General features: G+C 49.1%; 1 protein-coding gene and 1 pseudogene across 1 annotated transcript; both read left to right on the forward strand.

Annotated features, from left to right (window-relative positions):
* The first annotated feature begins 58 nt into the window (after positions 1-58).
* On the forward strand, positions 59-4707 carry LOC104363206 (annotated as a pseudogene).
* A 1844-nt stretch (positions 4708-6551) lies between these two features.
* LOC116962759 (keratin, type II cytoskeletal cochleal-like) lies at positions 6552-11486 on the forward strand. Its single transcript, XM_042796892.1, is given in 11 exon segments — positions 6552-6570; positions 7581-7712; positions 7715-7878; positions 8365-8573; positions 9077-9137; positions 9403-9498; positions 9768-9931; positions 10078-10204; positions 10592-10812; positions 11140-11178; positions 11255-11486. Coding segments are annotated over 11 exon segments (1464 nt in total).
* Positions 11487-14376: the final 2890 nt, after the last annotated feature.

A 14376-nucleotide genomic window follows, 5' to 3' on the forward strand; every position in this document is an offset into this window, starting at 1 on the left:
CTTTGAGCTGGTCTCCGCATCTTGCCAATCGTACAGTGTCTGCTCTGGAGATGGGGGCATGGGGGGGTGCTGCTCTTGCTCTGCTGTGATCCCCAGAAGTGTGACGAGATACGCTGTCAGCACCGCCTCGTGCTGGGGAGGTGGTGGCACGGGGTACCCCGGGCTGGGACGTTTCGGCAGCAGAAGCCTTGGTGGCAATGCAGGCTGCGTACCCAAGCCAGTGATCGGTGCCTGCCACCTACTGCCATATGGCTACAGCTCCTCAAGCACAGGGTTGGGCTACAGAGCTGCTGGCTTTGGCTACAGGGCTGGTGGAGCCCCAGGGGTCTGCACGCCCATTGCCAAGGTCACAGCCAATGAGCATCTGCTCTGGCCACTCAAGCTGGAGATGGACCCAAACCTCCAGTCTGCGAAGTACCAGAAAAAGGAGCAGATCAAGATCCTCAGTAACAAATTTGCATTTTTGCATTGACAAGGCAAGAGAAGAGCTGCCCGGCTCAGCGAGCATCGCAGCTGCAGAGCTGTAACAAGCTGCTCTACGGCACGTTCGAGACAAGGAATGCATCTGCCAAAGTGCTTACTGGCAACAGCAGCCAAAAGTCACTGTCTGACTTTGCAGTAAGGACCTGTTTGGGTTTTATGAGGAGGAGATTTTGCACCACCTTAGAGTAAAAAGGGGCCTTCAGTGGGGGCAAGAAGGTATTTTCATGCTCCAAGAGTGGTGTAAAGCAGTCTTATTGTAAATGACAGTCAAGCTTTGCTGTTACATGCAGAGAAACTGATTCTCTAATGCTCCATTTTTATATCACTTGAGCCCTAACTTTAGAATTACCTCTGAGTTACCCTGCTCTACTTTGGTGCTAAACCTAACTTGGTGGTTTTTACATAGTAACAGCCAAGACATTTTTTCTAAAGAACCTTCTTATGAGAAGACGCTGTTCGACAGATTTTAAATGCATGCCTTCTCCATTCACCCGGTACTATCCTGAACGACTCATAGATTTTATCTCTCAATTTGCCAATGCTGGGACTGTAACGTTCACTTCCATGTCACCAGTATAACAAATCACTACACTTTGAATTCTTTACTTCTGGGTTTCAAGTCCAGTTCCTGGAGCAACAGAACAAGGTGCTGGAGACCAAATGGGGATTTCTGCAGGAACAGAAGTGTTACAGGAGCAACATCAAGCCAAGGTTTGAAACTTCTATTGGCAACTTGAAGAGGCAGTTGCATCTTCTGGGAAGTGACAGAGCCAAGCTGGAAACAGAACTGAGCACCACGCAGGTCAGCATGGAAGATTACAAGAAAAAATAAGTTTAAAAAACATAAAAGCTCCAAAAACAGGACTAGAACTGACCCTCATCTAATTTTTGGATGGCAAAGGCTGCACAAGATGCAAGATCTCCTGCAGATGTACACGTATATGACTTGCATCAGCAGTTGGTTTTCATGCTGAGGTTGAGCGTTTGGAGGCAGTACAGGAAGACCAGATTCACATTATATTCTTGCTTAAACTGACTAACAAGGAGCAAAGTGATCTTTCTTCTTCTCCTTGAAGGTACGAAGCGGAAACCCACTGGCAAACATGTGCAGAGAATTATTTTCTTATGCTCAAAAAGGTAAGAGCATTTCAAACCAACCCAAACACTTATTCCAGGCTTTTAGTACGAACAGCAGCCAACACTGACAGAAAGAGGGTGAGACTGCTTCTCCCTCTCCAGAGACTCTAGAGGGACCTAAAGGCCAACTTTTAGGAAGATTTAATTAAAAGAGTTGAATCCCACCTTAAAGTGGGTCAGTTTTATCTGAGCTTATTCATTTGGGATGTTTGTATACCCCAACTGGTCAAAATCTCTCCTTCTCTGTCTCTAGTGATTTTTTGTCTTCTGTCTAAGAGGATAAGAGAGCAACACAATTTAATAGCATGGTAAAATTTATGTCGTTGAAAAGAACAGCCCTGAGAGTTTGCAATCTCATCACTTGCTGGCATTAAGCAGTTTGCTCTTTTGTTTCATAAATGCTCGACTCGCTGCAGGATGCAGATTGCACCTGCATGAACAAAGCGGAGCTGGAAGCCAAGGTGGAGTCCCTCATCCAAAAGATCAGCTGCCTGAGGAGCCTGTATAAAACGGTAATGGCTTTGCCTTTTCTGTTCTTCTTTCTTCCGCCCCACGTCTCTTCAGGGGGTCTGTGGAGTGAGGCTCTCACAACCCATCACTAAAGATCACAGAGATTTTTGGTGTTTCATGTTGACATCAGTCGATTGCTCCAGATTTTAAAGGTGTTACTCTTGCACTGCACACGCAAGATCTTCAGGAATCTGTTTCAACCTGATGGTGAAGGCAGAAGCCAGAGAGATTAAACCAGAAACCCCCTCTTTGGCTTTTCTGCAGTGACCCTGAAGTCATGGTACGCGGAGCCCCACCGCATCTCCTTGTCTCCACGCCGTGGCGATCCGCAGGGAAAATGCTTCCAGGGCAGACAACTGACAATCTTGCTGCTGCCTCTAAGAAATCATTCAGCGCCAAGCATCCATTTCAGACACTCTATTACTGTGCAAATGGACAAGGGCTGAAGCCTGGACATAGATGACGTCATTGCTGATGTCAAAGCTCAACATGACGACATTGCCACAAGAAGCCGGGCTGATGCAGAGTCCTGGTACTACAGCCAGGTGAGTCATGATGGACACTCACAAAAGTAGTTATGCCCCACTTCTGCTACGGGCTCTGCTGCTTCACATGGCCCAATTTGGGCTGAATAGGCTTTTTAAAGGTTTGCTTTCTCAGCCACCTTCTATGTTCTCCCTATGTGTGATACATCCTCTCTTAATGTCTTCACACACATGGCTGCTAGTGGGTAAATGAGTCATTCGTGTCCCCCAGTGACAAAGGTTTTTCCCTTAAAGCTCAAGATCCGTGACCGTGGCCCTAGAATCACATAGTAGGTTTAATTACTGACTCACCTCCTCACTCTGGTATTTATTTTCATTGTGCTTTCTCTCTCCTCAGTATGAGGAACTGATTGAAACCACCGGCAAACATGATGACAGCTTGCGTAACACAAGGAATGAAATTGTGGAGCTGAATTGGGTGATTCAGAGACTGACGGGAGAATGTGAAGACACCAAAGCCCGGGTAAGGATGACTCAGGGGCAATGTGTCCAAGGCAATTCCCCGGTTGTGGCTTTCCAGAACTCCTCTGCTAGAGCAAGGGAGCAATAAAGCCAGTTTTGATGAAATACATGTTATCTGCCCAACTCTAAGACTTGCCTGTAATCCAGAGTAAAGAATAAAATGGTTTAGTATGACTAATAACTGAACTATCATAAGTAGAGACCTGCAGTGAGAAGACAACACATACCCCAAAGTCTCAGCTACGCAGAGAGAATTGTCCTAGAGTTAGAGGCTTACCCAGAGAGTCTGAAGATATAACAAAGTACGGGTGGATAAATACACAGACAGGCAGAGTCAAGAGCTCTGAACTCTTGAAAGCACATGGAAATGAGTGGCAGGAGTGAAAATCTCCTACCTGCAGAGACACAAACTGGAAGGAGCTATGGCTGAAGCTGAGGAGTGCGGGGAAGTGGTTGTCAAGGATGCAAAGTGCAAACCCTCTGAGCTGGAGGTATCCCTGCAGAAAGTGAAGCAGGACACAGCCCACGAGTACCAGGAGCTCATGAACATCAAGCTGGCCCTGGACATCAAGACTGAGACCTACAGGAAGCTGCAGGATGGACAGAGGAGCAGGTTAGTGCTGGTACAACCCTGCAGGATGCCTGCAAGGAAGAAATAGTAACACATCTAACCCCACAACCACCTTCCATAGTCTGCCTGGTGAGCCATCACCTCTGTACCTGCAGTAAATCCCACTGAGATCTGATGTCCTAAGGAATGACATTTTCCAAAGCACTTTCCAGCATTTATGGACCCAAATGCCCTACAAAGTCGAAAGCCTCTAATGCACTCAGACACCTCTGTTTTCACACAAGTGGAAGACCGTGCATGAATAAAGATGATGTCTTGTGTAGCCTCAGGTTTTATCAAGCCAAAGGCTCAGCCACAGTCATGCCTGGCCACCTTTGCCACCCCAGCCGAAATGGCTGGCTACCTAATCACACGCAAGCTGATTGAGGGGACCGAGAGGAAGCCCTTGGCCAAGACTTGTTCACACTTACACACATGGAGCCGAAGCAAAGCCCCTGCCCTTCTTGGGCGTAACAGCGGACCTGGGGAAACTTCCTCCCAGGCATGAGCTGAGCGGTCAAGCCATGGTAGGTCCAAAGCACTTGCCTGGCCTGCCAGCATCTTCCCACACCCCCAAACCTCCCAATTATCGGCCAGTTATAGGGACACACACTAAATACAGACTTTGGTTTTTACACATCTCCATTTTCCCCTCAGGTTGTGTGCAGATGGTGGCTGCCCTGTAAATATTTATAAGCACCAGACAAATCCCTATTCCTATTAGTCCCCCAGGATCTACTCTGTAAGATGGAAATCCCGAGCTGAAACGTCTCCTTTGCAGCTGTGTGCTGATCCCCAGGAAGAATCATGTGCAATACCGACCCATGCTTTGGCGGCAGCTACTCTTCCAGCAGCAGATCCCTATTCAGAAGCAGAGGTCTAGTGCTGGGAGGAGGCGTCCGTGGCAAAAGCATCAGGGTCAAACTTGTGTTCTCTACAACCTCTTACAGGCCAAAATAATAAAAAAGCCCAAGCATTCGAGAGGAGGTTAATCACTCCACCAGCTCGTAGCAGAAGCAGCCTGCTAGCAGCACACACAGAAAACACGGCACCGGGGGGGGACTTTAAAGCTTTCAGTCCAATCTGCGCTGCATATTCCCTGTAACTTTCACTACTGTTATGGAACTTGCTCTTTTCATCACCTTATGCTGTATGTTTACAAGTTAGCTCTTCCCAAGGTTTATCTGTTCCTCCTGGGTTGTGTAGGTCCAGCAAAGCCCGGACAGCAATGCTATTTCAACAAGGCAGTGCATAGTTGGCACAGCCTATGTATTAAGGAACCACTCACCTGGGAAGATAACTGGGTTGGAAATACTAAGTGATACAAGTTTCTGCTCCTCCAGTGCATGGACATGATTGCAACAAAAAGTTAAAAATCAAAGGAAGCAGGGAAGTCTTACTTAGATCTTACTTTTATCTTGTTTTTTCTCTATTTCTCCCCAATAAACTGACACAGCAAATCGGAGATCACATGATATAGCTCCTCTTTTCAGAATTACAAAACACACAACCACAAGGCAATTAAACAAAAAAACAGAAAACAAACCCAAACTCAAGTGAAGGCCAAGATCATCTCTCAGAGACCCCAAGAGATCCACTGGCTTTTGGAAAACGTGGGGTGTGGAGCTGCTCCACGGGACCAGGGCGCGGGGGCGGAGATGGGGTCACAGCGTGTCTCTCCCGCCACGCTCCTCCTGTGTCCAGCACCCAGTGAACATCGTACCCCTGGACCTAATCCCCTAAAACCAGGGTGAAAGGGGCGGGGGAAATTCGCTGGGGGCTGAAAATCACCGTGGTGTGACCGACCTGCCAAAAGTGGTGACAGACAGACTGCGTGAACGCGGCTGGGATGCAAGAGATCACGAGAACAGGAACAAAACCAGGGGATATTTTCCCACTCTGAAGCCTGTGGTGGGATGGAAGAAAAGGAATTTGTCCATCAAAAAGGTTTTCTGAAACAAAATGTTTTTTTTTCTTGGGTTTTCTTTTTTCTTGTTTGTTTTTTTTTTTTTTTTTTGTTTTGTTTTGTTTTTTGTTTTTTTTTTTTTTTCTTTTGGTTATTTTTGTGTGGGTTTTTTGGAGATTTTTCCATTAAAAAAAAATTGTAACACCAAAACGTCTCACTCCCAACATGCTCAACCCAATTTGAACTATTTGTCTTAACTGAGCTAGTTCAAAACATTTCAGGGTTTTTTTGAGTCAGTTCAACAATATATTCAACTGCCTTTCCCTGTTGCATTAGAGAACCTGCAGCTTTATCCACCATCCCTCTCCTTTTGGGTCAGGCTCCCTGCAAGCCCAGCCTCCCGCAAACCCTGGCCTCAGATTTCTGTCCAAAAGCACTGGACAGTTGCATTTGGTGTCAGTTGTCTCAGCAAAAGCAGAAAGCATTTTCTAGGATAGCGACGTGGAGCGAAGAGATGCAGCCAGAGCCGCAACACAAAACTACAGTCTGGAGCAACATGGCCTGACGCACGAGGGTTTAGGAGAATCACAAATCGGCTCTAGCTTTCCCCTAAGGATGTCTGTGAGCCCCTGAGCCAAAGTGTCCAGGAGCTCCCAGATCCCTACAACAAAGCTGGTAATTTTGGCTTGCAATGGTAACCAACCACTGAATGGGGAAGGGGGAAGAAATGCAGTAAACAAACCAAAACCATTAGTTTGAAACTTCCACCCTGCCCCTCCAAAACAGGCCAACCTCCTGCACAGGGACACGGGCACCAACACCATCCCTGTCCTTCCAAGGACCCGGACACACGCGTGTGAACAGCAAAGCCAGGAAGAGTCGGAGCCCTGACGCCACAATGAGGGCACTTGCCCAAAGTAGGAGGTGAAGGAGCAAGCCTGGCCCTGCCCCAAGCCCGGTGGGAGCCCAGCATTCAAGGCGAGGGATGAGGGGAGGAGGAGACACCCGTTTTCTGAGGATTTGGCCAATAAGAGTGTCTGCAAAAGCTGCCGTGTTCCGAGCATCGGTTTCCATTTCAGCCAATCAGCAATTCCCCCCAAAGAAATTACCATGTTGGAAAACAGTTATATCAGCAACCTGCAGAAAAAAAAAAGGTTTGGCCCCACAGATGTTTCCCTGGCATTGAAACACGTTGCCTTTTTATAGGCAGAACCAACAAAACATGGTCATTTACCACTAACCTGCCCGCAAGACTTTGTTCATTAATTCTCAGTAAATTCACATGTATTACTGATAGTTTTTATTAAGCAGGAGATTGAATCACATTCACCTTCAGAGCTCTTACTCACAAGCTCAGGTACCAGCAAAACATAAAGATCTCCTTTGATAGAAAAGCATTTTACATTTTCAAAGTCTCAGTTCCACTTCATCCAATCTATAAAAAGGGGAACATGCAATTTTTTCCATGTCCTGAAAACAATTCACCCGGCCCAACTTCCCTAATTTTTGTTGCTATTACACAAGACCCAAATATGACCCCTCTGACTTAACGCCGTTCTTCAAACTTTCATGCAGCCAATGTGCTGCTGCTTTCTCAGCTGGTAAGCACAGCATATGTGAAGTAGTTCACATTCTTTGTATCATAATCATTCTGTGGAATTTTCACGTGGCCTCACCCCATTTTCCGGGCAAATAAAAGGAAGAAGGTGCTCCACTGTGCTTAGAGGGAACTGCACCCTGGAATCTGCTCCCAGCACGTCGCCTACACCAATTCATCTCCCACCAGCAACCATATCCTGCTGCTCCTACAGCATCAGCTCCGGCCATGCCATCAGGAATTTCAGCTCTTCCTCTGTAGCTCTTGCCCGGAATTGATGTATTTTCAGCACTGTATCATGTCACGGGGCGGTGGCATGGGCTACCTCAGCTGCAGGAGTCCTGACGGTGTGCTCCAGGCGCAGAATAGCTGTTGGAAGATCTCCTCCTCCAGGACATGGATATGGCTTTGGTGCAGCTGGCACAGGGTTGGGCTACAGAGGTGCTGGCTTTGGCTACGGGGGTTGGTGGCCACGTCCAGGCCACGCACCATCCCACACATCCCCATCAATGAGCTACTGCTCCAACCGCTCGGCTTGGAACTCGATCCCAACATGCAAGTGGTGAAGAACCAAGAGAAGGAGCAGACCAAGATCCTCAACAACCAGTTGGCTTCTTTCACTGAGAGGGTGAGCTGCAAACCCCTCCCCAGCTCCAGTTAGCAAGCACTAGAGACCAAGTGAGGTGTCCAGCGTGGAAAGGGCATGGAATCCTTGCAAGACAAGTCATTGGGGGCAACATGCGTAAGGGCGCCTGTTGAGCACCAAGGTGTTTATGAGCCACTGGGGAATCTTCAGTGCACAGACGCTATTGCTCTGACCTCTAGGCCTGACGACAGGGAAGGAGTAAGCTAAAGCCAGTTTCATCAGCCTTCCAGTTCCCCCCCATTCTTCTCCGCATATCCCCAATTTACTGGAACTCTCTTCTTTCTAGAAGTGCTTATTCTTTTTGTGCATTTCCACATGGGTGGCCCAGAACAAAAGCACACCTGATTAGGAAACCCTGCATGCATGTGTACCGAGAGCAGGAACACACCTCACGGCTGTTGCATGGACACTGGCTCTCACGAGCTCTTAATCCTCACCTTGTTTCCTGGTCTGCTTTCTGGGGTTCAGGTTCGATTCCTGGAACAGCAGAACAAGGTGCTGAAGAGCAAGTGGAGCATTCTGCAGGGTCAAAACCACAGCAAGAATACCCTCATGCCCACGTTAGGGGCTTATACTGGTAACTTGAAGAAGCAGCTGGAAGCACTGGGATGCAACAGAGCCCAGGTAGAAACAGACCTGAAAGCATTACAGGAGGTTTTGGAAATCAACAGGAAAATGTAAGTGAAAACCAGAGAAATGCTAGTCCAAAACTCAAAATGTTGTTCAAGATTCACAAACAGGCAGAGACCGTGAGCTTTTTGTGGTAGCAAATATTTCCCAGATAACTACTAGGCAGATGGAGAGATCTATCGGGAACTCATTGTACAAAACAAGGTCCCAGTTTACAGAGAGATGGAGGAAACGGAGGATGCTGCTTTTCCAGGTTCTCTTTCTCTCCTTCCTAATTCAAAAAATTAACATTTAGAAATGTTCAGCAGCTTTTTGCTGTTGCCAAGGTCAAATGAAAACAGTTCTGCTGAAAATTTGTAAAGATACCGAAATTTCTCTGCAAACATGCTTGCTTTCCCATGGGCTATGAAACAAGACCAAAGCATCCCAAAACACTGTTTGGGGAGAAGGGAAGAAAATTGGGAGTTTCATTTCTTGAAAGAAGGCCTGCAGAAACCCAAACAAAGATGTAATTGCACTGAACGCAAACATCTCCCATTTTCCCACGCAGGTACAAGGACGAATGCAGCCAGCGGCCGTGCACCCAGAGTGAGTTTGTTGCCCTGAAGAAGGTGAGCAAGGGGCTGTTTGAACTCTCCTCTCTGGGTTCAGGTCTTTGGGGCGCACGCGGTGATTTATTTCCCAAAAGCAGCACGCAAAACAAGTACAAGCAGGAGTTGCTGCTTGGGTTTGCTTGAACTCAAATCAGCAGCAACCGTGTAATTGGGAGCTGGCGCAGGGTCATGGTACCAGCACCGAAAGGCCCTCACCCCAAGGGTAGCCCTGAGTCTGCTCTTGCTAACAAACTTCCTTCTTCTATCCCCAACATGTCTCTAGGACGCGGACTGTTTTTACTTAAACAAAGCAGAGCTGGAAGCCAAGGTGGAAAGCCTGAAAGAAGAGGCTGAATTCCTGAGAATGTTCTACCAAGAGGTAAGACGTCTCCCCGTTGCTCCAGCCATCGTTTGCATTTCTCAGCTGGATTTTGAAGCTGCTTAACCCAAAGGACAGAGAAAGAGGTGGTAAGGCAGGGCAGTGGTCATCCCTGGGGTGAATGGCAAGAAGCAGCAATTCTTCTCTGCAAGGTCACTGCAAAGGGGGACGAAGCAGCACGGTGCGGATAACCCACCAGCTTGGGGCTGGACCAGGAGCAGAGCAGGACCAGCATCTCTCTGACCAGCTCAACCCCGTGTTGCCACCAGGGAATCCACCATCTGCGGGCCCAGATCTCAGAAACGTTGGTGGGTGCGACGATGGACAACGGCCGAGATCTGGAATCAGATGGCATCGCTGTGGGCAGCACAGCTCAGTACGAGGACACTGCCCGCGGGTGCCAGGCAGAAGCGCAGGCCTGCTATGAAAGCAAGGGGAGAAAACCCGGCTGAGGGAGGGTTTGGGTGCAGTTTCTCTCATCATACCAACTTAAAACCGAGAGAAACATCCCCCACGCTCCTGATTCACTCCGATTTAACTCAAAGCATTGTTTTGGGGGGATGCAACAATGTCTTTTGGGCTTGAGGAGCTGCAAGTCACTGCAGGGAGAAATGCTGGCAGCCTGAGAGAGACAAAAGACAAGAAAGCTGAGCTGACCTGGACAGTCCAGAGACTGAACAGAGCCATCAGGAGGGCCAAGGACCAGGTGAGCACAGCCAAGTCTGGTTGTTTCAGCAGGGCAGAGAGATTTGCTCTTCCCGCAAGCTCCCACAACTAAATTAAATGGTGCTGTAGCACCTTGCAAAGGGTGTTAATGAGCTGGGACTCTGCTGCTGCAGCAAGGGCTGTGTTAAAGCCAAACTCGTGCAGCACCTGAAGGCAGATGGGGTTAGAGCATCCCACTCCCTGCAAACAACACGAGAGCACTGGAACTCCATGTCCAGCTCCCTTGAGCCCCTGCTAGAGGGGACTGCGTGTCCATCTTACTGCTGGGCTGAATGCACAACCAGACTTTAAACCCATCTCTTGCTAACGCCTTACGTCTGAAGAGAGAAAGAGGCAGCTAACACTGACCGTGCCTCACTCCTTGCAGCGCTGCAAGCTGGAAGCCGCCGCGGCCGCCGCCGAGCAGCGCGGGGAAACGACCGTCAAGGATGCAAAGCACAAACTCTCCGAGCTGGAGGCAGCCCTGCAGCAGGCCAAGGCTGACCTGGCCCGGCAGCTCCGCGAGTACCAGGAGCTCATGAACGTCAAGCTGGCCCTGGCCATCGAGATCGCGACCTGCAGGAAGCTGCTGGAGGGCGAGGAGAGCAGGCGGGTGACAGACCCTAGCAAGGCTGCACAAGCTGCTTTAGATGCATTTGTTGAAAGGAAGAACAATTAGACAGTGCCATTTCAGAGCTGCCACGCTGCAAATCAACCACATAGCCCTGAGGCAGATCTGTTCTTCCCATCAGTCCTAAACCAGACCCTCACCAGTGCCCTAATCCTAACTCTAGCCCTAACCCACCTGAACAGCCAGTCCTACTGCCTCCAAACAGGGAACGACAGACTAGAGAGGGTCAGGCTCACATTTGAGGCTAAAGCGCTTTGCATTTGAGGATAGATCGATAACGTGCAACCTCTTGCCATTCTTTACAGGCTCTGTGCAGAAGGCGGCTTCCCCACCAACATCTGTAAGTTGGGTCGTTCACCTTCTACCAAACTGGAGCATCTTCTGCCTTTTCTCCAGGGAATTCCCCAAGCTGAAACTCAGCTTTGCTCTGCCTTTTGCAGCTGCTTGTCGCCTGCAGGGGGGTCTCACCTACAGCCCAGAGCCTGGCTTTGCAAGCGCCCGTGTGTCAGCCAACAGAGACTCGTGCTGGACCAGCCGCGTGGGGGTCTGCAGCACAGCGCTGAGCTGCAGCGGCCGCGTTAGCGGCAGCAGCACGAGGAGCTCCCACATGAAGGTGGTGTCCACGACCAAGTCAGCCAGGAGCAACGTGTAAAGAGCTTCAGATGAATGGCAAAGCTGAAAACGAAGCAACACGTGCTGCTGCCAACACACAGCAACAGCCACGCCAGAGCCGGTGTGCACCGAGCTCCCCCATTTTCCACTGCGGGGAGATACAAAAGGCAAAGAGGTCTCTTCTATCCTCAAGAGTTTTGCTATTTCTGCTTGGGAATCTAGGAGCTAAAAGGGCTAAAATCCCACTCATCACTCCCATTATGCAGTTAAAACAAGATGCCTTGGGTGTAGTTCCCTGGTCTTCCCACTCCTACGGATTCAAGGATTAAAATGAAGTAGGAGAGAGGGCACCTTCTGCCTAAGAGTATTTTCATTAGAGCTTTATCTGGCAATCTGTCTTAGCAGCTCATAACCTGGATCAAACTATTTTTATCAGTCAGCCTTTAAGATTATACAAACCCCCTTGGCATGAGCAGAACTCCCCTAAAATCGCCTAGCTTGCAGTTTCCCTACACATGACATTGATTTCATTAATTATTTGCCCCAAAGGATAGATTTTGAGGGCTGTTGCTGTTTGAAGGCAGTCTGCTCATATACTTACATTACCTGTTTTGAAACCGTACCTCAGTTTTCCTCTTTCTTCAGGTTTTTTAATGGTCCGGCTCATTTGTTGCCATAAATGCCGCCACAGCTGAAGGGTCTGGGGGCCAGAGTCCACTGGCAGGTATGAAAGGGGATGATCCATCGACGTGTCTGGCCCTAAGACACACAGTTCTCTGTGATCTTGTTCAAGCGATCCAAACCCAACCTTAAAACACATGGGACCGGCATCAGTTGCCTTCCCGGTTGTCCAGTACCCAACACACACACACACACACACGTGCAATAAGTACATTAACTCTATTTGAAGGAAAGGAGGAAGTGGTGATTTGTTTCTAATGACCGTGTGTTTTGTCGGTGGTTTTTATTCTAGCTTTAGTCTTGCATCTCCAATAAATTGACATAGCAACTCAGTTACCTTCATCTGGGGAAATGAGGGCTAATTCTTGGGATATAAACATAAATATACACACACACACATTTATATCTATAACATATATAATACAGGGCTCTAACCAGGCACAGGCCAAGCCCTCCAGCCGCTGGGAGCCCCTCCTGCCTAACCCAGCCACTGCACCTCAGTGGTCTCTCATAACCCCCCCCCACCCTCCGAGCACATGAGCAGCTACGCAAGGAGAGGCCCAGAGTCGAAGGCACAGCTCTCTTCTTCCTCACACCTGCACACAAGGAGCAGGCTCCATTCCACCCAACGCTGGGCGTTTACGACGCTGGCTGCCAAGGAGGCACAAGAAACAGGTGCTGCCTAGGTTAGCTGCCTTCATTAGGACAGGGTGGAGCCCTAAATGATTTCTCCCCCAGGAAAAACAAGCAAACAAAAGCATTTAGAGGGCACTGACTAAGCAAAGATGCTCTAGAAATTTGCATAAAGCTAACTGAATCTTTTTATTACTATTATTGGTTGCTAAATCCCCTTAAAACCATCACTGATTGCCTCAAGTTGCCTGGAAACTCCTCAAAACCAGGTATCAGGAGCTGCTGGATGGTTTTATACCCCCTCGTCCCTCCACTCATCCTGGCCCCGCTCAGCTCATTGCAGTCACCCCCCAGGCAAAGCAGACCCAACTCCCAACCCACGCTGCGTGCCTCTTCCCAGGCTGCAAGCGCTCCAGCACGCGAGCACAAAGTCCCCCCATCTCCAGCAAGAGGCTGGAGGACCTCTTCCCATCTCCACTGTATGGGGTGGTGTCCTCTGCAACCTCATCAAGCCAATTAGGCTTCCCATCAAGGTCTTCCAGGGGGCCACCTTCCCAGGATAGGGGTTGTCTCCCTTCCACTTTGCTCCTCCCCGCTCGGTGGAGCTGGGGACTCAGCCCGGCCCGTACGGATTTCACGCCATTTAATTCCTTTTAAACATAAGATGGAAATCTCAGTCAACCTCAGAGCAGGGTTTTGGCCTCAGTAGATACTGAAAAACTGATGGAAACTGAAGCAAATGCTGCTTAAACACCGGGGAACCAAAGAAAGCTCCCCACCATCTGCAGCCTTCTTCCCAGGCCTGGTTGCATCCAGGCGCTCACTCTTCCTCTGCCTCAGTTTCCCCACAGAGCAGAACAGAACTTACCTCCTTTGTAAAACCCTCTGACACCTGTGGACAGACCTCAGTCCTGCTAGTGCAGCAACACATGTCCACCCTCGCAGCCCAGCGTTCGCAGCTGCTGCTGCAGCACTGCCACAGGGGCGGGTGGAGGGAGCAAAGCGGCCCAGGCGGGAATCCCAGGGACGCTCAGCAAGGGCACAGCGTTCAGCTGGGGCGCCCAACTGGAGAGAGAAAATCAGGGCAGCTCGCTAGGAGGGGAGAAATAGAGGCCGAGAGCAAGCTCGGATGGCAGAAACACTCAAAGAAGTATTGCTTAAAGTATTAGATAAAAACTTATAAAGTATACCTAAATAAGTAGTATAAAGTATAATTATTGTGCATTTTACCCTGCAGAGAGCAAGAGGCAGAAGCTGACGTGCTCCGAGCCTTGGCAAGGGTAGCTGGGCTTTGTACTTGCATGGAAACCAGCAACATTGTAGGAAGGAAAAAAATAATTTTCACTGCTTTTACGAGCTCAGGAAGCAGCAAGATTTCCTTGTAGAGTTGGCTTGGAAAGAGGAAATACTCCTGACCACCAAATGAAACCAGCTGGGCATCTCTGATGCCTGTGAGTAAAGCCCAGGCACGGTGTGAGTTCCTCACGGCTAACACGCTCCCACCAGGGCAGAGCTATGAAGGTGTTTAACTACCAGGGTGACAGCCAAGGGCTTGGAGATGTTTTGGTGAGGAAGCCAACACTTACAGTTATGGAGCTGTATGCAAGGCTGAAACT

This window comes from Tyto alba, unplaced genomic scaffold, assembly GCF_018691265.1.
Source record: "Tyto alba isolate M040663 unplaced genomic scaffold, T.alba_DEE_v4.0 Super-Scaffold_23, whole genome shotgun sequence".
Classification (NCBI taxonomy): domain Eukaryota; kingdom Metazoa; phylum Chordata; class Aves; order Strigiformes; family Tytonidae; genus Tyto; species Tyto alba.